At 39.8% G+C, this 25,193-nt stretch overlaps 1 protein-coding gene across 2 annotated transcripts; it reads left to right on the forward strand.

The window, feature by feature from the left end:
* The first annotated feature begins 43 nt into the window (after positions 1-43).
* MARF1 (meiosis regulator and mRNA stability factor 1) lies at positions 44-24,971 on the forward strand. Of its 2 annotated transcripts, none has more exons than XM_054643322.2 (27): positions 44-151; positions 1,312-1,516; positions 2,977-3,648; positions 4,650-4,824; positions 6,154-6,380; positions 7,186-7,303; positions 7,974-8,146; positions 8,946-9,380; positions 9,904-10,073; positions 10,175-10,336; positions 10,572-10,761; positions 11,465-11,643; positions 12,544-12,624; positions 13,287-13,523; positions 14,258-14,377; positions 14,705-14,880; positions 15,117-15,337; positions 16,002-16,144; positions 17,379-17,512; positions 18,000-18,202; positions 18,676-18,903; positions 20,104-20,334; positions 20,445-20,657; positions 21,373-21,433; positions 21,531-21,671; positions 22,177-22,347; positions 22,490-24,971. In XM_054643322.2, the coding sequence occupies exons 2-27, from the start codon at positions 1,370-1,372 to the stop codon at positions 22,720-22,722; spliced, it is 5,241 nt and encodes a 1,746-aa protein (XP_054499297.2). In that variant the 5' UTR covers positions 44-151; positions 1,312-1,369; the 3' UTR covers positions 22,723-24,971. The 2 variants fall into 2 exon arrangements, with proteins under 2 accessions (XP_054499297.2, XP_054499295.2); XM_054643320.2 differs by having other exon boundaries at positions 45-151; positions 1,309-1,516.
* The last annotated feature ends 222 nt before the right edge of the window (positions 24,972-25,193 follow it).

The raw sequence follows: 25,193 nt of genomic DNA on the forward strand, positions 1-25,193 counted from the left end.
GGCGTTACGACGGCCGGCTTTGCGGCAGCGCGCTGCTTTGCGGCGCGCGGCGGTGCCTGACGGCAGAAGGAGCGGAGCGGGAGGAGGGAGGACAACAAAGGGCCGGAGGGGCCGCGGCGGCGGCGGGCGCGGGGCGGCGTGGCCGGCGCAGGTGAGGCGGCCCGGGGGGCACGGCCGGGCCCCCGGCAGCGCGGGGCTGCTGCGGCAGCCAAGGGCCGGCCCCGCGCGGCACGGCCCGTCCCGCGGCCGGAGCTGCGGCCGTCTCGGCCCGGGACGGCCGGAGCCCCGCACCGCTCCGGGGCTGGGGGGCGGCCTGGGGAGGGAAGGGTCGGGCTGGAAGCGCCCCGGGAGCCTCGGGACAGGGAGGGCAAAGTGCGGGCGTGTGTAGATAATGTCGCCCTTACTGTTTACAGTTATCTTTTCAATTCCGAATAAACCGCTGCTATCAAACACATGCGAAAGTAACGTAGTTTGGAGTTGTAAAACTTGATGAACTTGGTATTGTGGGCAGCATAAATTTTGGATAGCTAGAATTCGCGTGAATAAATATTTCTGCTTAAAGAAAAAAGTAAAACTTCTTTCGAGGTTGAAAACAATGCAGAGGTAAATGTAGTGCCATGTAATGTGTTCTATGGTTATTGTGTTTAACATTAAATACAAAAGAACCTGCAGTGTACTCTAATGAATGCAGCACGGAGTTGGAGGGTAAAATGCTTCATTGCTAACCATTGTTTTTCTAGTACTCAGCTTTAGATTGCTTTCTGGTTCTGTAAAGCTAAATTGATGTGCAGTAGGGCAGCTTGAGGATTAGCAGAAGTGCTTGTACGTTATTTTTATAATTTGAAGTTCTGTTTAAATGCTAAATACCGTGTGCTTAATACCGGGCAGTTGTGTATAGGTTTTGTTAACCAGTGGAAAATCAGTGAATATACAGCTCACTCGTCGTAGCCAAGTTCAGTTGCACCTGTTGTGTATTTACAGTTGAGCTGTTCTTGCCCCCTGGATCTGCTTTCTAGGAGAGTGCACTGAAAGTTTGGGGGTACTGTTTTATGTCAGCACCTGTGTGACTCCTGCTAATGCCATGGACTTCAAGGTGTTTCTCAGACTGGTTCTTCTGTGCTGTGGGTCACGAGGAGCATTCCTGTATTAAAAAGGAGTTAAGGCCATGGCCATAGGCGTAATTAAGTTTAACACAATTAATGCAATTTCACTGACAGAGCAGTAGTGGAATTCTCAAGACCACCCTGGTTTTTCTCTATCTTGCTTTAAAGGTTATTTAAAGCATGCTTTTTGTTTTTTTCCTCTTAGCAGGTGGGAAGAATGAAAGGAAGGGGGGATGAAAGGATGTTGAACCTTTTTGTTTGGCTGTATGATGGAAGGAAACAGGACGGAGAACCTCTGCAATAGATCCTTGGGATGGCTTCAGAGACAAGAGAATGATGCTAAGCCATGGCTCTGGAAGCTTTCTGATTGCTTTTCTGCTGCTGAGAAGGCTTTGCCTTGTAGTGCAAAAACGGTAATTTCTGCCTGCCCTGAGGGGGTGCTGGGGCTGCCAGTGCAGAGGGGCTGGGGGCTGACTCCAGGGCTGTTACTGACTGAGGGGGTGGGGAGGGAAGGATGAGGAGGAGGCAGCAGCTGCCAAGGTGAGTACAAAACCTGCCTGGGGGTTTGGGGCCTTGGCTTGTGTTCACAGCTCTCACAGCAGTGGTGGTGAGAAGGAGCAAGCTGCTTTGCTTGTCAGGCTTTCCTCTCCACAGCTGTTGGGGATCATGCAGCTGGCTGCCCAGAAGGTGTGTGAGGAGCTTCTGGGGAGCTCTGCCAAGTTGTTGCTGAAGTGGAGTGTGGAGGTCATGCTTCCAAATCATCTGTTTAGTTTGGAAGCAAATTAAGCTCTCTGAGTTATTATTATGTGGTAGCTACAGCAATTGTGGATACTGTTCTTTACAAGGTCTTACTTTTCTCTTGTTTCCATTTCTTTAAGTGTTCCTTTAATGTACATAATTCTATGCATTTAAGGTGCAAAGGGCTGTGGATTAGAAGGAGTAGTACAACACAATTAGGTACTTGAGCAAGTGAGCTCCAACTGTGAAGGAACACTCTTCACATAAATTTAATTGAAGTAAAGACATAAGAGAAATGGATGGGCATGTTGCTGTTTTCATGTGTTGAGGGTTAGAAGGAAGCTGCCATAAAATCTGGAATTTAGGATATAAATCAGTTCCAGACAGATTTTTGGCAGAGTTTATCTTCATGAGATGTAGCATCAAGTAGAGAGGAATGAGTAATTAATTGTTCATTCTGTATAGAAGGAAATGCATTAAATTCAATTTGAAAAATAAAAGTCGTTCAGAAGTTTTGTAGCAATGTTCTGTCCAGGTTACCTCTGCTGACCTTGGCTATTCTGTGCTTCTTTTAACCTTGCTTGGTTTTCACTGCTGGCATTTTAAAAAACTCTCTTTTTGTCTGTGCATCTTGATGTCTTAAATCAGAGTAGACAAAAACCACTTAGTTATTGTGAAACTTTAGCCTTCCTCTGCTCTATTACCTTCTTGATGTAATTTCTATTTTTTTTAAGTTGTATTCTTTTAATACATTACTTTCACAATTTTAATAAAATTTTTACATCTTTGTTCAAGCTAAAATACAATGACTTATGGATCTGCAAGTTGTGAAGCTGTTCTCTCAGCTTTAACCTAACAGTTTTCTGCTTTTCTGATTCTGTTTTGTGGACTCCTTGCTGTTTGGTTTGTAGCTCTCTAGGTTTGTTGCTTCCAAAGTCCACTGATACCAGTATACCTAGGGCTGGCACATGTAACTGGCATGGTACTCTTTAATATTTTACATGTTCAGTCAGTAAGGTAATAGTAGTCATAAAGATAGCACTTTAAAATCATAATAGTCTAAAAATACCTGCTTCTTACCCTATAAAATTGTTTTATTCATGTACCTGAATGTAATTGAGCTTTCATTTTTCAGAAAGATTACATGGAGAACAAGAAAGCTGCTGTAGAATTGAAGGATGCTCCATCTCCTCATGCCGGCTCTAAATTGTTTCCAGCAGTGCCGCTTCCCGATGTTCATCCTCTTCAGCAACAGCAACTACAGCTTTCTCCTGGCCCCAAAGTAAGCTGCTGTGCTCATGGCTCTGACTCTTCTTGCACTCCACAAATGCATTGTGGTGGTGGTGGAGGTGGGAACCTGATTCACCCTGGCACAATATTAGACTCAAAAAGCACTGGGACGATAACTTGTCAAGTAGGGTCGGGATTTGCTTATCAGTCTGCATCTTCACTGAAGAACCCTCCAGCTAGAAGCAATTTGGCAGGAATTTCCAGTGAGTTCTCTGGTATGTGTGTAGAAAACAGTGTATCTTCCTGTCAGCATCTGGCCTGTTGTGGAAAACTCCATTTCCAGCCGTGTCACGGTAACGTGCACAAGCTGCATCAGTTCCCAGCCCTGCCGAGCTGCCCATCCTCCTCTGGCTATTTCCCCTGTCCCGAGTTCACCGCGGGGGCTGCGGGGCACTTGGACGAGCACGGGTCACAGCCGGAGCTGCCGCCACGCGTGTGCGCCAACCCTCTGCACCTAAACGTGGTGCCCCCCGTGTGTCTGAAGGGCTCTCACTACTGCACTGACTGCTTGAGCAAGGTTTGTACACCACACCTTTCTCCTTCCTTACTCTGCTGCGTGGTTCGTGTCCAAATTGTAGCTTGAGCAAAACACCGGCTGCTGTGGGTGCAGCTTGCATCCCCCTGGTTGGTGATGCACGGTCCAAATGTGCAGACAGCCTTTTTGGAGCTGAGCTCTTTCCTGAGGTAACATTCAGTGCAATGGGAAGACAAAAGAGCTATGACAATGTTCTTGTAATGTACTTGAGTGGAGTTTTAACTTCTTTCAAATCCAGTCATCTCTTCTTTACAGCTCCAATTAAACTGTTCCATGGTAGGGACTCTGGGAAAAGGCTAACAGCAGTTAAGATGTACCCTTGGGCAGCTGATCAATAAAGAGCCATTTGTAAGTCAGGCAATACATCTTATGCCTCAAGGATATTCTAGTCTTGGTTTGGTGTGATAGATCTTAGTTCAGTCTTCCCAAATTTGTAATTTATACTTCAGTACCAATTTAGTAAAATTCAGACCTTGTTAGAAGTGTGCTTGAATATTACTAGGCATTTCTAGTGAAATCATATACTCAACTTTGCAATATCTGTTAATTAAACTTCTAAGTTTAAGTTTCCAATATAAAAGTGAGTTATGTTTAGTTCATTTTAATGAACTAAATGGTCAATTCAGCATTATCACATGGGATTATTACACTGTCTACTCTCCATATGCAGGTTTTGTATACTAGGTCTTTGATTTTTGTTTTTGTTTTTTTTTTTTTTAAGGATACATATTAGTAGTACTTAAAGGTGGCATGTCTTGATATGTTGGGTTTAGTAAAATCTTTCCTTGCATTTGGAAATCTAAAGATGAATATGCTGGGATAGAAGCTTCCTTCATACCATCATACTCCTGTTAATTAGCATTGCAAAGGAAATCTGAACTGGCATTTGTTGCAGAAAGGAAACCAAGTGTTTGTAGCGTGGAATAGCATGTGTAAACATTGTATACTAAATAAACATGTATTCTGAAAAATTGTCCCAACAGCCAACCAGGAACAGCCTAGCTGATGCTGCTAAAATCTGGCCAAATATTCCTCCTCCAAGTGCACAGACTGCACCTGTTCCTATCCCAATCTGTAATGGCTGTGGAACCAAAGGAGCAGGAAATGAGAAGAGTTTGATACTGGCAAGCAGCCTTGGCAAATCACCACAGAAATATGGTAAACCACATTTGTTTGAAACTTCCATTTAGTGGATGTTCTCCTTTTAGATGCTGTTACACAGCAAGAGTGCTCTTAAAGTGCACTATTATCTGGAAACTTCTATAAAGTCATAGAAGACTAAACAGTAAAAAAATACCTTGTCTCTGTTTTGAAAATTCATTACTTGGTTTTACATGTTTTGACTATTTAGCCAATTTACTGTATTGTTTATATAGAGTTTTAATTTTACTATTATTGTTTTTACTGTTTTAAGAACTAGAAAAAGAAATTCTGCTAACTTGGAAGCTATTTTGTTCTGGTGATGTGTAAAGAAATGATCTTTAGCCATATTTGTAAAGCATTTTCATACTCTAGTGTCTGTTGTCACTCCATATGCAGTAAAGTTGTAACATTTATAATTCTCAAGTGTTCTTAAGAGAAAAATACTGTATGAAATAATTGCTTGGTCTTTCTGCAATGTTAGTACTGCTTCAACTACAAAATCGTATCTAGTATAAGAGTTATAAACTTTAAAGTCACAGAATATTAAGAAATTGAGAGTTTTACTGTTACTTTAAAACTGCATCCATTTTAAGGTGAGATACATCAATCAAGTGTCTTTTACCAAATGCCATTGCAGTGAATCTTTTGGGTAACCAACTAACATACTCACAAACAAATATGATTGTCAGGTGTGCCTTGTTTTAAATTCTCAGCTAACATTAATTTGTAGCTTGTTTTTGAACTATGAGGATTCTGTGTTGTTTCTCATGTTTCTTATCAAGTTGTTTTGTGGGGATGGAATGGTTATATAATGTTAGCTCAAATTTAAATATATTTTCAGAGTGCTGAAACACCAGCTTAGCCTGCAGTACCAAAAATTCTATAGCTCACTCTCCTGAGCTGTAGGATACTTCATTATTTCAATGTTGCCTTGATTTTCTCTAATCACCATCATGGTACTGGTCATCTCATCCAGTTTTGTTTAGATTTCTTATCTAATCCACAATGTAAATTTGAACAGCTTCCATGTTTTGCTTCTATTACTGATACAGCACCAAGTGTAAAACAACTTCAGACTTTTTTTGTGGCATTTGGTATTTTTTTTAAATACCTTACTTGATTGTTTTAGAGCTTAAAAGTAAAGTCAGAGTTGTCTTGCATCTTTATCCTAATCTGACAGTGACTAAATTTTTGTTTGTTGGATTCCTTAAGAAAGTTAAACTGAATTTGCATTCCTGGGAATGTTGTTCATAAAACTTCCCATGTGCAAAGATCATACTATGCTAAGTTTAATGTTTTCAGTATTTGGAGATAAAAATGAGCTGTGTTCTTATGCCTACACAGGGTCCCCAGAAGTTGCAGTAACAGGCCAAGTTCTGGAAAATTTGCCCCCCATTGGAGTCTTCTGGGATATTGAGAACTGCTCAGTTCCCAGTGGCCGTTCAGCTGTGGCAGTTGTGCAGAGGATTCGGGAGAAGTTTTTTAAAGGTCACAGAGAGGCAGAATTCATCTGTGTGTGTGACATCAGTAAAGAAAATAAAGAAGTTATTGAGGAACTAAACAACTGCCAGGTATCCAACCAGCACCAGTTTGGTGTTCTTGCTTGAGAGTTTGTGTACTTTGAATGTGCCAAGATTGATTCACATTCATTAAAGCTTTATTTGCTCCTGTGGGTTTAGTGTATCTTCAGTTTATGGGTGGGGTCTCTAATACTCATTTCTTTTATTTTTGCTGCTGTGAGAGTTTTTAAAAGTGAATCTGCAGTCTGTTATCTGTGGGTAACTGGTTTAGCTTTAGTTTTAGTTTTCACTAGAGTGTGTTTATCTTATCCAGGAAAATGTGATGGTGGAGTTTTTCTTATCCTTCAAATCTGTGATCAAATGATTTAACCTAAAAGAACTATGATTCTTTGAAATTAACTTTTTTTACTTTGTTGGTGAATACTGTGCTGATTGGTAAGGGTACCTGTAGATCAGTGCTATTGTTTGGAGTACCTTTAACACTACATATATTTTCCATTGATACCTTCTGTTTCTTGGTATTTTTTAATAACTTTTTGTGCTGATTTCTATGTCAGAAATTTCCACCCTCTAAATTGCAGATATGTTAACAGGTTGACAGTTTTTTGGAATGTTTTTGAGGTGTATGAGTCCTTAATGCAGAACAGCAGAAGTCACCCCAAAGACATTGCTGAACAACAAGGGTTGAAGTTTAGTGCTCACATCCCTATGTATTCTATTCTGTGCATGTGTGCATTAATTTACCTAAATTAACAGTGCATGCAAGAACTTGTATTTTATTTTTTTTTAATTCCATTGAAGTAAGCACAATTCACATTGAAGCTTTTCTTCAGAGTGTATTTATGTATTTCCACAGGTGACTGTTGCACACATCAATGCTACAGCCAAGAATGCTGCTGATGACAAACTCAGACAGAGTCTGAGGAGATTTGCTGATACACACACTGCACCTGCCACTGTGGTTCTTGTGTCAAGTAAGTGTTTGTGGTACTCAGCTACAGTGCTGGCTTCAGGTCCTCTCTTCCATAGTATTTTTACATATGGCACTATTTTGATTTCCAAGGGTGGTGTTTCAGCTTTAACTGAACTGTTGAAGAATTCCTAATGTCAGTGGCAGCAAAAGAAAAGCAGGGACAGTAAGATGAGAACTTGGCTCAGTTCAGTCACTGCTATGATTTGCTGCCTTTTTGAGTGTCAGTAGGTATGTGTGTGACTACTGTCTAAAGTTAGCTTCAGCAGGAAGCTCATAAATTAAAACTCATGGAGTTGTATATATGGTCTGAGCAAAATGTATGTTTTTAATTCTCATAGAAGCATATTCTATATTATATATCAGTTAAATCTGCAATCTGTTCAGCTGTTGAAGCTAAACAAATGTTTGCTATAGAAATACCCAGTACCAGTCCAGTGCCCTGCTGATGAATTGCTACAAGCTGCTGTTCAAGGGAAGCCCTTGTCTTGAGACTGAATGTGAACTGCTGATTTAAATAATGGCTGAGAAGCCTTGTAGCTGTTGGTGCTTTTTCATTGGAAATTTCCAATGAGAAATAGAACCTGTTGAGTGAGATTTATGGGTTTTTCCTTCAATCATATGTTTTAGATTTTTCAAGTGTTTCCTTGCCTGTTTCATTTTCCCCCCTCCAGCCGATGTGAACTTTGCTTTGGAACTGAGTGACCTGAGACATCGCCATGGTTTCCGAATCATTTTGGTACATAAAAACCAAGCTTCAGAAGCACTCTTACATCATGCCCATGAACTTATTTGTTTTGAAGAGTTTATTTCAGACTTGCCACCAAGGTTACCACTGAAAATGCCGGTAAAGATTTTAATTCTTGATGCAGCAGACGTTTTCAAGTGTTAAATTGCAGGTTTTGTTGTAATTTAGGAGGAGAGCAGGCTGAAATTACGTGTGCGTTAATTATGATGGGGAATGTCTCCTGTGGATTTGGCCACTGTCTGTATGTCAGTTGCTACCATGTGAATGTTTGCTTTCTGCTTTCAGGCAGGAAGAGTGAAATACTAAATGTTAAAGTAGCTAACCATAAAGTGAAATAGTAAAGGCACATTCTTACTAATAACTGTTTTATCAGATAATGTATCTTACTTGCTTTTCTTTACCTTGCAGAAAGTTTGGGTAAGAACTTAGTTGTGCATTAAGACATCTTAGTGATGCATTCTTAAGTTTTGGGTGATTGTGCCTGTTCTTGGATTTTTGCCTTCCTTGGTGATTCCCTCTGGATATGTTGTGGTGTCTTTGTACAGCACTCATGACTTTTTTTTTTTCTTGAAATAACTTCCTGACCTATGCTTTCACATGCATGTACAGAATATATAGGTTATTGGATAGTTAACAATGGTACTTTCTCATCTGGAGAATTGATCAGGGACTCTGTAGTCTATTCTGACTTTAAATTATATTGGAGATGGAAGTTTGAGGATCTACTTTGGTATGAGAGTTTTTCAAACAAATTGAGTGCTGCAAAAGGAATGACTTGGTGATGGGATGGGGGTGGTGGGAGGAGGGCACAGTCACCAGAACCGGTGTTAGAACTATTGCTTTTGAACCAGAGGGTGTTCTGGCATCATGGAATTTCAACCTTCCTCCCTTTTGACAGGCCTGTCATACACTGTTATATGTCTATAATCTGCCAACAAACAGAGACAGCAAAAGTGTCAGCAATCGCCTGCGGCGTCTGTCAGACAACTGCGGGGGGAAGGTGCTGAGCATCTCTGGGAGCAGCGCAATTCTCCGCTTCCTGAACCAGGAGAGCGCGGAACGGGCGCGGAAGCGAATGGAAAATGAGGATGTTTTTGGAAACAGGATTGTAGTGTCTTTCACTCCCAAAAACAAAGAACTCAATGAAACAAAAAGCTCCAGCTTTGTGGGAACTGACAAGGTCAAGTCTCCCAAAAAAGTTAACAAGAGCACGAAGTTGTGCCTCCTCAACAAAGATTCAAATGATCAGTCTGCTGGTACCAAAGGCTCTGCTGGGAGGGGATTCCAGGTTCATGGATCTGTCATCAAACCCACAAATGTCAAAAGTTTACAGGTATTGTTGTTCTGCCTTGTTCCCTATTCTTGCTTTTCCTTGCGTTCTGAGGATTGCTTCTGTTACTGGCTGAACTTGTCAGTCCTAATAAATGAACAACTGTAATGTGTGGTGACATTCCTGAATGAGAGCTGTGTTCATCTGCTTGGGAAACAGGCAGTTAATGTGAGGGTGGTTGTTGTCCCCCCTCCCTGCCACGTTTTTGTCAGTTTGGAAATACTGCTGGTACTTGCTCTCAAATTCTAGCCACTTTTGACATTTGCACTAGTGATGGGTAACATCTAAAGTGATCCATTTTGCTTATTTTAAGGAGAGGTGGGGTTAGACCTACAGTGTAGCAAAACATTTCAACTAATTAGCACTTTACTGTCTTCTGCCACAGAAAATCAAAAATTCCTTGTTATGAAATACCAATGAAAAGAAAGAAAAAATGGTCAGGTATCTAGCCTTCCATCAGAAAGAAGGCCTCTGGCAAGGGATGAGTGGTGCTTTGATGCTGACCTTTTTTTTCTGTTTCACATAGGAGCTGTGCCGCCTCGAATCAAAGAATGTCAGTAGAAATACTGAAAACCAGCAAGAACGTTTAAGAGAACAAATTCCTTCTCCTCAGAGTAACTCCAATGCAGCAGTTTCCGTGTCTCTGGCAACCAAAAAAATGGGAGCAGGAGAATCATCCTCCAAAAATAGTCAGAAGTATGTTTAAGAATAAAAAAGATGTAGACGTTAGTAACGTATTTTTTTAATGTAAATTCTGCAACTTGATGCTTTCTTCTTTTTCTTATATTTGTAAATAGAAAAGAGACCTCTGCTTCCAGGAGCATTACCAATTCCCCTGTAGATAAAAAAGATAAAGATGAAACTGTATTTCAGGTCAGCTATCCCTCTGCTTTCAGTAAGTTGACGGCTTCAAGACAGCTCAGTCCTTTACTCATGTCTCAGAGTTGCTGGTCATCTCGGTAAGTGTCTGTCTGTCTGTCTTGGGAGGGGAATGAGATGTCATCAGTATATACATTGATTATTTACAGCTCATTTGCTTGTGCTGGAATTTGTTTTTCCTGCACATGTGTACTGGGAAAATCCCTCTTAGGTCAAGTGCATAAATACAGCACTTGTGCCTATTACCTGATTTTGAGATGTATATATTGGAATTGTGCAGTTCCTTCAGCTCATAAATATTTTTATTTTACCCAGGAGTATGTCTCCCAACCTTTCAAATAGATCATCTCCACTCACATTCAATGTAGTGAATCATACCAGTGGTACAGACTGCCCTGATCCCTTTGCAAATGGTGCAGACATTCAGATCAGCAACATAGATTACAGATTGTCCAGAAAAGAGTTGCAGCAAAATTTACAAGAAATCTTCTCAAGACATGGAAAGGTAAAGGCTCAAATTCTTTTATTAAGTCTGTTTTTATATAGTTCCTGTATATGTATTTAGGGGTGTGGTTTTAGGTTCAGGTGAGCAGAAAGAGAAAGGTTTTGGAGCAGGACTTTTAAACCTTGTTAAATGGATGGATTGTGGGGGTTTTTTCATTAATAAGACTAGATAACCACTTGTACTAGGATTTTAATTTGTGTGTGGTCTTCATAGATCTGGTATTCTGAAGTTTGTTATATAAAAGTCTTACTAAGTGGCTCATTAGTATGTAGGGATGAGACTTAAGTTTTAACAGGATAACCTTTTTAAGCTGTAGAGCTGAATTCCTAATGTCAGCTTAAAAATCACAGTAAAAACTGTTTTGAGTCAGAAACGATCAAAAGCAGGGGAAGTGTGAATTGGTAAAAAGCAATTATGGAAGGTGAGGTCAGTGGTCCTATTTCTGTCTGATCTGTGGATGACATTTTTCTGGCATAATCCTTACATTGAAAGATGATCCTTGTGTTAATGAAATACCATGGGCTTGCCTTAGTCCAGGATCACTGTGCCTGGCTCTTGTTTGCATTGCCCTGATGGCTGTGGTTCATCACACTCCCTTCCATTTTCTTGTTGGTTCTTGGCCATAGCAAGACTCTGCTCTGGTGGTGACTTGCCTTGGGTTGATGTTTTGCTGTAAATGTATGAGGTGTTTTCTTCCTCTCAGGTAAAAAGTGTGGAGCTCAGTCCCCACACAGACTACCAGCTGAAGGCTATGGTTCAGATGGAGAATCTGCAAGAAGCCATCAGTGCTGTCAACAGTCTGCACAGATACAAAATTGGCAGTAAGAGGATCCAGGTCTCATTAGCAACAGGAGCTGCTAGTAAATCACTCTCTCTGCTTAGGTAATAAGCACTTTGGCATCTTCTTAATTGTCCTAGCATGTATTACTAGTTGAGAGAGGATTTAAAATACTGATTAAAGGGATAATAGGAAAGTAAAGCAAAATCTGTTGTGTGACCTGATGAATGTGTTAAATACAACTAGGCTGGTTTTTAGTTTAGCATTTCTACAGTGTTTGTATTTTAAGCTCCATCTGAAGACTCTAGATCTCTGTTTAAGAGGGTTTAATAGATGTGCTGCTATTCTTGCATAATACTGATACCTTTAACTTAATTTGTGCAGCTGAGTTAAGATTACACTGGGCATCTTTATTTCTTCTGTATTCCAAGAAAGTGTGCCTGAATTTAGTTTTTGAGGGTGGGTACACAGTTGGAAACACCACCAGCATTTCCTTTGCTACCTGGAACATGATACAACTTAAGAGTGCTGATGCTAGTGAGAATACAAGTATTTATTTTTTTCTTACTGAAAGAAAGCATTAAGAAAGAAGTTGTCATCATTTATTCACAGAATGAAACTATTCTACAATTATGTAGTACTTGTCATTGTATAATTTGCAGCTTTATTTAATTCTTGCCTGTTCAAAATTTGTAATGTAATAACCAGGCTGTTAACTGCTAATGCTGCAGCTTTGTTGCATTCTATAGATGCTCAGATTTTGGCACCACCTATGAAAGCTGCAACTCCTTCAGAGACATGATCTGGTGAATTAGCAGAAATGTTACTACTTGTGCTCCCTGATCTAAAATGACAACTTTTGTACTGCTGGAATGGAAGGGAACACACTTTGTCCTGTTTTATGTATAGTTCATGAACTGCTTCTGTAAATATCTTGCTAATTTAAGCTAAGTCTAATAACAGCAGATTAATTTCATGCTAATGCTGCAAAACTTCTCTTACAGCTCAGAAGCAATGTCCATTCTGCAGGATGCACCTGCTTGTTGCTTGCCTGTGTTCAAATTCATAGAAATCTATGAAAAAAAGTAAGTTCCTGGTGGTTTCCTCTTCAGTGCTTCTAAAAAAAAAAAAAGAATCTGATCATGTATGATTGTTTGCAGTGACTTAGATTAGCAGAGTGGAGAATTATGGATCTTTGTTCTTAGTTGCTGCAGCATGCTTTGTACTTAGAGGCAATTATGGCAAAACTGTATTGTCATCTTATTGCAGGGGTTCCATACTGTTGTCTCCTTATCACAAAATTTCCAGACCTTCTTGGTGCTTCTCGTGGGCAGCTCCTCAGAGCACTGACTCTTTCTTCTTCACAAAGCAGCCACTGATTCCAGTTCCCTTCTCAAGCAGCCCATCCCACTCTTTTATAGCATCTTCTTCTCATTGCCTGTGGCCTGTTAAAGCCAGGCCTGTTCCTAATCTTTGATAATTGGCCCAGCTGCCACTCCTTAGGGGTGAGATTACTTTCTACACTATCTCTATTTTCTTATATTCTATCCCCCTACAAATCTGGCCTTTTTTTAGGGGTGTTTACTTTCAGTATTTTACTCAATTCTTCTGCACTGATTGAACAGGTTAGTTACCTTAACATTCTGCATTTAATCGTTTCTAGCATATTCCTGTTTATTAAGAGGCAGATGACAGCACTGCCTTAGCTGCCTGTATAAATGCCTTTATTTCAATGCCTCCCTGTCAGGTTTGGCCGTAAGCTGGTTGTGTCGGACCTGTACAGACTGACGGACACTGTGGCCATCCGTGACCAGGGCAGTGGCCGGCTCGTGTGCCTCCTGCCCAGCAGCCAGGCCAGGCAGAGCCCCCTGGGATCCTCCCAGTCGCACGATGGCTCCTCAGCCAACTGTAGCCCAATAATATTTGAAGAGTTGGAATATCACGAGCCTGTTTGTAAGCAGCATTGCCTGAATAAAGACTTTATGTAAGCTGTGTATAAAATATTATAAATATTTCAAATATTTGAACAGTATTTCTAGTGAGCCAGTATATTAAAGTCGAGGTGTGTGTTCTCATAGTGTGCTCTAATCACTCCTCAAATGTTTACAAATATAAGGCAGAAATTAGTGAGATGGGCCAGGGGATTTTCTAGACAGTTCTCATGGGTTGGTGTGTCCAGGTAAGATGATTGTGTTCTAGCACAGCTGCCAGGATTGAACACCTCTTTAACGGAAGCTGGAAGGTTCCCTGCATTCCTCTGGTTTTGTAGGAAGGTTATACATACTAGAGACTTCTATTACCTGAATTTCATTATGTAATTGTTGCTGATTTTGTCCTCCAGCTATATTTAGTCAGTGATTCATAAGGAGTTGCAGGTTTCTTGAAGCCATGTATTAAGTTTTTTGTTTAATTCAACAGCTGCCAGGTTGTGCTAGTAGAGCAGTTATTAGGTGATTATTGTTAACTGCCTGGTATGTGCTGCTAAAATATAATTTAAAAGATTTATTAGGTAATAAAAATATGATCTTCTAAATGTTACTTCTGGGAATTTGCTGTAGCTGTATTCTTTTTGGGAAAAAATTATGAAAGTTGTACTGTACTACAAGTGCTATTGTCACTAGTAGCAGTATATTATGGGCATATAATATAATGCTTAATATCTACGTGAGCACAGATATTATGTTAAAGCATAAAAACCTGAACCTCTTATTTTTGCAGTGAACATGAGTTTGATCCAGATTCTTATAGAATTCCTTTCGTGGTTTTGTCTCTGAAGACATTTGCTCCCCAAGTTCACAGTCTTCTACAGACACATGAGGGTACTGTGCCTTTACTAAGGTAAAGTATTTTAATTTCTCTTTTTAGTAAGGTCTGATAGGTTGAAGATTTAAAACTTTTTGGGAGTTACCTGTTGTATATAAACTCAGTTCTTACATAAAATGGTATCCTTTAGAGCAAATGAATACACTGTGAAGTGATCACTTTTAAAAATCTTGTTTAGCAAAAACAGCACAGTTATTTAAAATACATATTTTATGAAGATTTCTGTAATGTGTCAGTAAGGTATTGAAATATTACTCATGAAATGTCTCAAAATACTGGTTTTAGGACAATTATTATAGTGATATTTTAGTGTATAATGGAAGCTTTTTTTTGCCTCCACAGTTTTCCTGATTGTTACATGTCAGAGTTCAATGATCTTGAAATGGTGCCAGAAGGCCAAGGTGGTGTTCCCTTAGAACATCTGATTACCTGTGTTCCTGGAGTTAACATTGCCACTGCCCAAAATGGCATTAAAGTTATCAAATGGATACATAACAAACCACCACCTCCTACTGCAGGTAAATATTTCTGCTTAAAACTTTCTCTTAACTAATTTTTTTAATGCTCAAAAATTAGGCTAATAAGTTCTGCTAATAAAATAAACATGTATAATTGTTTAAACTTTTTATGAGGAGAAACTTTCAGCTTGAATGTCCATACTTTTCTCCTATGCTGTAGCTTCAATCCATAAGTAAAGTGTTTAGTGGAAGAGTACTTGTGGAAGGTACCATAACATGACTTTTTTTGTATGTAGATCCTTGGCTCCTGCGTTCCAAGAGCCCTGTAGGTAATCCCCAGCTCATTCAGTTCAGTCGAGAAGTGATAGATCTGCTCAAAAGCCAACCATCCTGTGTCATCCCTGTCAGCAAATTCATCCCAACCTACCATCACCACTTTGCCAAGCAATGCAGAGTGTCTGACTATGGCTATTCCAAATTAATGGAGCTGCTGGAAGCAGTGCCTCATGTGCTGCAGGTGGGTGCTGTGCTGCTGGCCACTCTGGCCTGGGGAATTGTGGCTGCAGCCATCTCAGTTCCTGGCTGCTGTTGTAGAAGAGGTGCTGGGCAATACCTAGTGCCCCTTGAAAGAGCTGGTTGACTCAGCTTTGGGTGTGTTCTTTCTTGAGATGCTGTTTCTGTGCCCACCCTTTCAAAACAACTTCTGGGGAAACCTCCGGAATAAAGTTTGAAGCTGCTTTTAGCCTATGGCTGGTGCTTGGGTAAAAGTTTTTAATTAAAAAATTGTGCTGTGTGCAGCATGAGAACACTTGCAAATGCTGAGTGCTCATGAGTTGGGCTGAGATGTGTTGCCTGTGGCTTGAAGGGATTTCTGTGAGAAATAAGTCATGTAACCTTATTACAAAACTCCTGTGGTCACATTCACTTACAACTTTGAGCAGCAGTTGGTTGTAGGATTTTTAAATAACCAATACAAATGTGCAGAAGTTGCAGTAGCACTCATGGATGAAGTCTTGCATTTCTCAAGGGCATAGTTCTTATTACAGAAAGTGAGTGGCCTCATGAGGCTCCATTCCAGATGCTGTCTTTATTACATTCTTTTTCTATCCTACCTATACTAATGCTGGCTTTTAAATGCTGAGGGTGCTGGATGTGAGTGACCAAATCTGGTTTTCTTTCAGATTCTGGGCATGGGTTCCAAACGCTTGCTAACGCTGACACACAGAGCTCAGGTGAAGCGCTTCACTCAAGATTTACTGAAGCTGCTCAAGTCCCAGGCCAGCAAGCAAGTTATTGTGAGGGAATTCTTGCAGGCTTATCACTGGTAAGTTACCCTAATGAAACTGTGCAGGGCCTGTCTGTTAATGGTGATTTCAATACCTAGTGCAAGAGGAGTCAGCATGTAAAATCTCAAAATAAAACTGTGGCAATAACATTGCCTTTTCATTGCAATATGGAAGCTCACACTTCCAATGAAAACAAAAATTAAAAGCTCTCTGCCATATTTTATTCCTTCCCTTAGTACTTCAGGTTCATTTAACTTCATTGGGGTTGGAAATGGTGTTATTGTATTTCATTAGTTTTCTTTGAAGCCATTGGATTTAAGCAAGTAGGTCATGGCACATTAACATGGACAGTAAAGGGAAAGCTTAGCTTAGGCTTTCTTCAGAAGGAAATACAGAATGAATAGATTAACTGCCTGGAGTTACTTTTACTGCTTTAACTGGATCTAGCAGTGGCAAAAATTAGGAGTGATACCTGTCTGGAGCCCTCTGTGATAGCATCCTAACAAGTAGGGTTTTATTTGGGTTTTTTAAACAACCAAGATTGATGTTTTCTTTAATAGGAAGATAGAACTTAATACTTACGTGCTTTAAACAAACCATGGCATCCTGGAGCTACCTGTGAATCTACCTTCACATGTGTGCTATAAATCATGTGCCATGGAAATTTTGCCATTTCCACTCTTGGCAAAAATACATTATTGGTTTTTTATAAATCTACTTAATGTAGAGTCAGCACTGGCCACTTGTTGAATAAGAATGTTTGTGAAGTGTTCTGGCTCCTGAGAGGTTTTGGTTGGAAAAGTGGGAAGAGTAAAACACATATTTAAATACACAATTACAATACTGGGAAGCTTAATATGATGTTTTCCAGGAGATGGTCTCTGCCTTCTCTTGAGACCTATTCTTGTTTAAAAGAGATATGTTTTATGGCTGTAACTATTAAGCAAATATTGAGAATACTCTGTTGAAGTGTAGCCAGCTGGAGCTGTATGCACAGCACAATTACATGTTTCCTTAAGCACTTAAAACCACTGGTTGATATGTACAGCTCTTTGTTCCACTGATTGTTCACATGACAGTGAATCTTACTTCTCAGGCTAGAATGGATTTCTAGTTTCCCTTTGTTTCCCAGGATGGTATTGCCAATATGGAAATTGTCCTTATGTTTTTTAGGATTTGAGGCTTACTTTCTCAGCTCACCAAAAAATGTATTTTTTGCCTCCACAGCATGCATTAATACTTATATTGCACACAATATTTTGAAACTTTCAGGTGTTTCTCTAAGGATTGGGATGTTACTGAGTATGGAGTGTGTGAACTAGCTGATATTATATCAGAAATTCCAGATACAACCATCTGTTTGTCACAGCAAGACAATGAAATGGTGATTTGTATTCCTAAAAGAGGTATGTCCATGAAAGTTTCTGTGCTGTTTCTAAATAGATACAAGCTTTAGTAACTCAAATGTGTAGGAGTGACTTGGATTTTTTTTATAATTGTGTTTCTACCTTTATAACTAAGTTGCAAAGTTCTAGCAAATCAAGAATGTCATTCTCTGAACACTTAAAATAGAGCAGGAAAACAGGTGGCAGAAAACATAAAATAATGTTACTACTTCTGCATGTAATTGTGCTTTCTGTGGAATGATTAGACAGTGGATTGTTTTCATACAGGAAGAAGCACCAACATATTTGGCCATTTAAAAACCTTCTAAAGACCTGATAACCTGACTATTTTGGACTTTTAAATATGTAAGCCTAGTAAAGGTCTCAGTGGTAGTGACTTGGTATAATACATGACCATGCTGAAAACCAGCCACTGTTTGTTTATTGTATTCTGCTGCATTTCATAAGCATGTTGGGATGTAGCTCTCGCTTTATTTTTTAATTTTAGAGCGTACTCAGGAGGAAATTGAAAGAACCAAGCAGTTTTCCAAGGAGGTGGTGGATCTGCTGCGGCACCAGCCCCATTTCCGAATGCCCTTCAATAAATTTATTCCATGTTACCACCACCACTTTGGGCGCCAGTGCAAGCTCGCTTACTATGGGTTTACAAAACTACTTGAACTCTTTGAAGCCATACCAGATGTCTTACTTGTAAGTTCCAAATCATAAGCTGGACTAAAGCATTTTTCTGGAATGTATACAACTGTTTCAGCAGGGATTATATTTCTCATAAACTTTAGTTGAGTTATAAACTCTGCACCTGTAATGTTTAGACAGCTGTATTTAAGAAAATCTTAATGCTATTTTGGTAAAATGGTCGGTGGTTTTGAGCACATTCAGGAGGCTGTTTGTTACCAAATTCAAACAAAATTCGGTGTCTCAAAATTGGAGCTAAGTTTTATTATAATTGTGTTAAATTTGCTTTAAAAAAGTAAACAATTTCGCTGCTTGTTTTGTTATATTTCAGACAATAAACAGTTTTGCTTGCTGTACAAACAGCTTTTGAGGTGGCTGAGTCCTGATGCACAGCACATCCTGCAGGCCCTGAGTTTGACCTGCAGCTTGCACATTGCTGAGGTGATTGATGCAGTGTGGATGAACAAAGCATCTCTTGTGTTCTGTAGGTGCTGGAGTGTGGGGAGGAGAAGATCCTGGCGCTGACAGAGGTGGAGCAGGTGAAGGCAGTGGCTGCCCAGCTGGTGAAGCTGCTGCGGGCACAGAAGGACAATTCCCTGCTGCTGGCAGAGCTGCTGCCCGAGTACAGCCGCACCTTCGGCTACGCCCTGCGCCTGCACGACTTCGACGTCAGCTCCGTGCCAGCCCTCATGCAGAAACTCTGCCACGTTGTGAAGGTACCCCCTGGCCCTGGCTGCTGTCCCTCTGGAACCTGGGAGGGGGGGTTGTGTTGTCACTGTCGTGTTTTCTGAGAAATCCCTTCGCCAGGATTCCTTCTCCTGGGAAGATGAGAAGCCTCAGAGAAAAAACAATATTATCTCATTTGCTGCTTTGGAATGGGGTCTGGAGATTGTTTACCAACTGGTTATTGTTTGATTGGTTTCATGTGAATTGTTTTTACTTAATGACCAATCACCATCAGCTGTGTCAGACTCTGAGGAGTCAGTCACAAGTTTTTCATTATCATTCTCGTTAAGCCTTCTGTATGTATCCTTTCTGTATTTTCTAGTATAGTTTTAGTATAGTATTCTTAAATAGAATATCATAAAATAATAAATTAGCCTTCTAAGAACATGGAGTCAGATTCACTCATCTCTCACCTCATCCTGGGGACCCCTACAAATACCACAGTTGTGTTAAGGAGTTCTCTGTCTCACAGGACATGGCTCAGTACCTGTAATGAAATGTTTCTGGAGTACAGCATTAAGTCAGGAAGGGGAAATTACAGGAGGGTTTTAAATGTAGTTTCTATATTCTTATGATGTTCTCTTTGCTCCTTTGTAACCTTGCAGCATTCTCTGGGAATACTCATGTTTATTTAACAAATGATAAGTGAAAGATTCTATTCTAGTACTTATTTTAACAGTACAAATTGTTTTTCCCCCCCACCTGATTTCTACCTGTGAAAAGGTTTTCTGATAACTGTAGTAGTTTTCAGTCTTCTAATTGCTTTCAATTCCTTTACTTTTTTCTTTTTTAGCTGTGCTTTGAGACTTTGACTCTGAACATAAATACATAGGTGGTCTTCTGTGCCAGTGGAAAAGAGAGGCTGCAGTTACATGGATGTGGGCACATTGCTTTAGTTACTCCAGTTTTGTTGGCTTAGCAGCTGGTGTTAGGCTGGAGCTCAGGCAGGACCAGCTGGCTTGTAACAAAGAGTAAAGTCATACCTGCCAGTGGGCAGAAACTGCTGCACAGCTGTACAGGTTGTGTGTGTTTAAAATAAATATTTACATGGAATAGGGTGCTTGATTTTGTGTGTCTTTTGCTAGGGGAATATCAGATACAGCTATGCTCAAATAAACCCCAGCTATACATCTCATTTTTAATTCGGTCTCTTCTGTGTCCCTAACTTCTTTCCCAATGAATTCTTCCAGGTGGTTGACACAGAATCTGGCAAGCAAATTCAGCTGATAAATAGAAAATCTCTGCGGACTCTGACTGCCCAGCTGCTGGTCTTGCTGATGTCCTGGGATGGAACATCCTTGCTCTCTGTTGAGCAGCTTAAGCAACATTATGAAACAGTCCACAATACTTCACTTAATCCATGTGAATATGGATTTATGACCTTAACTGAACTCCTGAAGAGTCTGCCTTACTTGGTTGAGGTGTGTAAGCTCTTGCCTTTCTGCTATGTTTGAAAAGCCATTGTGCCTAGAGGCTCTGGAAGTGTGTGCTCTAATTCTTTCTCCTTTTTTTTTGTTTCTTTTTCTGCTAGGTTTTTACCAATGGTGCAGCAGAAGAATATGTCAAGCTTACAAACCTGTATGTTTTTGCAAAGAATGTGAGGTCCTTACTTCACACCTACCATTATCAGCAAATTTTTCTTCATGAGTTCCCAGTAGCATACAGCAAATACACAGGAGAAGTGCTGCAGCCTAAAGCATATGGATGCAATAATTTAGAAGAGCTCTTGGGAGCAATTCCACAGGTGTGAAGAACTTGGTTTTCCACAATTACATTGAGATTTCTGTAAGGATTAAAAGTAGTTACACAACCACAGTTTCTGTTGGTTGGAGTAATAATTGCCTTCTTCAGAGAAGCTTATACCAGTTGTACTTTTAATACACTTCTGAGAAATCAGGAAAAGAAAATCAACCAGCACACATGTTTTGGTGAAATTTTGCTTAAGAACTGTTCCTAGTAAGGCTGTAAACATCCCTGGCATCTCTGAGTAAGAGAATTGATTTTCTGTCTGTGTGAGTGAATGGTTGTACAGTACTGAACCTTCATTTTGATCAGAGTGCATTATTGGGTTTGGTAGTGAATTCTGGGACCTTGTCACAAGTGCCATGTTCTTATCATCCACATATCCTGAGTGCTCTGGGATAATTCTGTGACAGTTTGTGGTTTGAGTATTTCCTTTAAGTAAGCCAATCTTTCTGAAAAGTGATAAAAAGGAGTTTTTCAGTTCTATGTTTAAACATTTAGTTTCATTCATGTTTATTTACTGTAATTTCTGGCACTATAGTTTGCTTTTGGTATCACTTGCTTTGAGCCTTTACTTGAGTAGGGTAGTACCAATCAGCAATGTGCTTTAGGTTACTGTTGGAAATCATGTCAGTGCAAAGCTGGATGAAAGGCAGAGAGCAAATGCTTTGAGCTTAGCATGGGCTGATGTTCAACTCTGCTTCCTTCCTTAATAGGTGGTCTGGATTAAAGGACATGGCCATAAGAGAATTGTAGTCCTGAAGAATGATATGAAAAGTAAGCCATTTCAATTTTGAGTAGTATCTTAATCTTCTTTTATGTGTTTTAAGAGGCAGCTTGAGTTAACTAACCAAATGAAATTGCCTTTTTGTAGCTCGTTTTAGCTCACCTAGTTTTCCCCCTGCTGATCATGTAGATGATCATGGAAATCAACCTGCTGACAATAATGGACATATTATGGAGACCCAAGGATCCACTTCCTCAATGGAACTAAATCTAGGAGGGCCTAGCAATGGTAATGCAAAGTTGGTTTATATAAGGAGTTTATTGTTTTAGGGGAAATAAGCAGAATAATTGAAGCAGCTTGTGGAAAGGTGAGTTAGTAAATCTGAACTTGTGTAAATATGCATTTTTGGCTTGAAAGCTTGTTGAAATTCTCTGAGTTTGTGGTTAGGCTTGTGTTTGAGCTGCTGGTCTCTAAATGTGTGTGTGTAGGGAGAGAGCTTCTGGGTAGTGCTTCCCAGGGATTTGGTGGAAATTTAAGTCTATGGACATGAAGCTAATGAGGGATGGGGGTCAGCAGCAGCTTCTCTAGCAGTGTTTGATGTATTCTGATGAGAATTCACTTAGATGCTCTTGATGCAGCAAATGAATCTGAGATTAATTAGAGTTAATTAAATTAGATTGGTGTTAGCATAGTTCTGAAATTCTCAGGTTTGCATCTGGAGACTTGACCTGTGACAGTAGTGACACCTTCACAGCTTACAGATGCTCTGAAAGATGTTCCCTTATTTTTGTAGTTTCTAATCAAACAGAGCAGGAACTTCTTTGCCTCACAAACACATCTCCTGTTGATCTCCTGTGTGAGCCAGTCCCTTCCTGCCTGCCATCTCCCCAGCTGAGACCTGACCCCGTGGTTCTTGAGTCTGCAGACCTCATTCAGTTTGAGGAACGCCCTGCACCCCTCCCAGGTAAGCTGATTTGAAGCTTCCCTTTGTTGCTTCAAATCAGGTTGATGAATTCTCTTTGAGTATTTTATTGCCTAATAGCAGAGAATTTTTTTTTAAAAAAAAAACAGAGCATCAGTAAATTGATTTGTCTTGCTTCTTTTAGAGATAATGATTTTAACAGAAGAAGAAAAACAGACAATTGTTACCACTGCTCAAGAAAAGCTGATCTCTGGTTCTGTGGTGTCTGACACCACAGAGAATGCTTCAGTGCCTCCCTGCCAGTCCTCTGAAACCCAAGTAAACAAAGAAGCAACGGACAGCCCAGCCAAAAAGCAACACAAAAACAAGGTCAAATTGGCAGCAAACTTCTCACTTGCACCTGTAACTAAGCTTTAACTCTTTCTTTTTAGTGTGAAGGACAAATGCCTATGGACTGTGCACAAAGTAAAGCTGTTTGCTAGCCCATGTGTATTTTAATGGAAAACCTAGAGGAATTAATTTGTATTTAATGTATTCTGTGAAAATTTTGTTCCTTTTACACTGAACACAGCTGTTAGCAGAGCAGATTTTTTTCTATTATTTTGAAAAAAAATCTGGCATTTGTTAAATTATTCTTAAATTTTACAGTTTTTCATAAATGTGTTCAGTAAAAGCAAAATATTAATTCAATAAACACGGAACAGATTTTATTTTCTTTAAGCCTTGTTGGTGATGTAATCATACATGTAGCATATTGTATTCTATAGGCTGTTGCTTACTGGTATTGTTTCAGACAGTATTAATGAATTGCATGATTTGTCTTTCAAAAGCCTGTTGAGAAATTTTAACTCACTGACCTGGGATGACAAGAGTGAGGGGAGCTGATTGTCCTCCAGAGGGGAAACTTGTTCTCTGACCTTTCAGATGACTTGTAGCTGCATTGGAAATGCTTGGCTAAAGATGTCTGTAGGAGGCTGTGGGTCTTGTGTAAAACTTGTTTTAAATGTGTTTTTGCTGTAGCTTTCAGTTCCATTTAGGAGCTTTCTAGGACACTGATGCTTTACCCTTCCCTCTTATTTAGTTTGTGTGGCATGGGTTTGGTTAAGGGAAAGAAATTCTGTCTTGATGTCATGAGTGTAAGATACAGACACACACATTTTCATTGTGTCTAGAAATGAAGTTAGGAAGATTCTGAAATATGCATCTAATGCATAAATTACAGATAATGGAGCAGGTCTTATTAAAATGGCTGGTGATGGAAGGCATTGATGCTATTTCCACCTGTAAGGAAAGTTCTAGCTACATGTGGAAATGCTAAGGTTGTTCTGCTTAACCTTGTTTTCTCTTTTTAAGCATGTTCAGTAAATGGGAAGCTCCTTTGATGTGCTGTCTTTTAGCTGTGTCTGTTTTTATTCTAAGACTTACTCCTAGTGTTGGCAGCTTTTTGAATTCGTGGTATCTTGTGTTGGCTTTTGCAAGGGCCAGCTTTGGGAGAGAGGCTGAGTCAGTGGATGACCTTAACTCTAGTTAGCAGAACTGTCCAGTGTGTGAGACTTTCTACCCTTTCTGGGTAACCATGGCATTTACAATGGGTTGTATTTGCCAGGCAGCAAATAAATGCTTGTAGTATTGAAAGAACCTATACTAGAAGTTTTCCACTGGCCAACTGAGTATTTTTTTTTTTAGATGGATTCTATTGTAATATGTAAGAGATGGAACACAGGCTCTAATTTTTCAGCCAGCAGCAGGAAATGCCACTGAACAATGGCTATGGACAGAATTTTACTAGTCAGATTTTGTTATAAAATCTTTTATATTTAGGCAAGTATTACCAGTAGTGAGTTTATAGCCGTCGTAAGTGCAAAGAAACACTGGGAAGTTTTTCTGAGCATTATGGCACAGTATTTTGAGTCCACAGTAAACCTCTACAGGCATACTGCTACAGAAGAAGAAATTCAGAAGTAAGTTTTCTTGGAGTGTTTTCAGTGAGTTAAATGCAAGAAAATCTGCTTTCACCTTAACTTTGATAAGGTTGACAGTGGTCAGTCTAGATCTGTGTTTCAGGAGAGCATGCATTGGAGAAGAGACCAGCCTGGAATGGTATTTTCATGAGATGCAGCTACAAGTCATTTGGAGCACTAAAGAAAACCAGGTTTTTGCTTCAGAGGAAAATATGGTGTTTATCCAAGTAATGTGGTGGTTATACCACATATGGAGGTCAGCATATCTTATCTGGATTCATGTGTGATTCTGCTGAAATTGCTGTTTGAAAGTAATAGAATAATACTTTTGAGAAGTTGTGTTCATAGTGTAACAAAATAGCTAATTGAATTGCAATATATTTTTTTATCCAAAGGGTTAAATGAATGATGTGACTTACAGATTTAAAAGCATTGCAACCATGAAATTCTTTAATTTAGCAAATAAATGTACTACTTCAGATTCATGTTTGTTTAAAAGAAAAAATGTCACTGAAGCCCTCAATTTATGCACTATTTTTTCCTTGGAATGGGAGAGAGAAGAAAGACTTCTTTTCTTAGCTGTCTACTTTGTTTGGACACTTTCTTTTGTGGCTCAAGTGCTGTTTTGTGTGTTGGGACCAAACAGTTGTCAATAAAATTTTCAAGCAAGCATAACTCTTGTCCTTGTCTCAAGACATGTGGGGGGGGGAAAAAACCAAACAAAAAACAAACCAACCTCTAGAATACTTAACTTGCTGTGTCATGGTAAATTTAATTATTGAGACAGAACAGAGCTGGGGTTTAGTGAGGACTAAAGAAACATAAATTATGGAGGTTGAAGCTTTTCCCAGATTTTGCAATTGAGTTGTTTGCAGATGCAGTCAGTGTCTCTTACTGCTCTCCATGCAAGGTCATCTGTAGGCTTTC

Source organism: Agelaius phoeniceus, chromosome 16 (assembly GCF_051311805.1).
Source record: "Agelaius phoeniceus isolate bAgePho1 chromosome 16, bAgePho1.hap1, whole genome shotgun sequence".
Lineage (NCBI taxonomy): Eukaryota > Metazoa > Chordata > Aves > Passeriformes > Icteridae > Agelaius > Agelaius phoeniceus.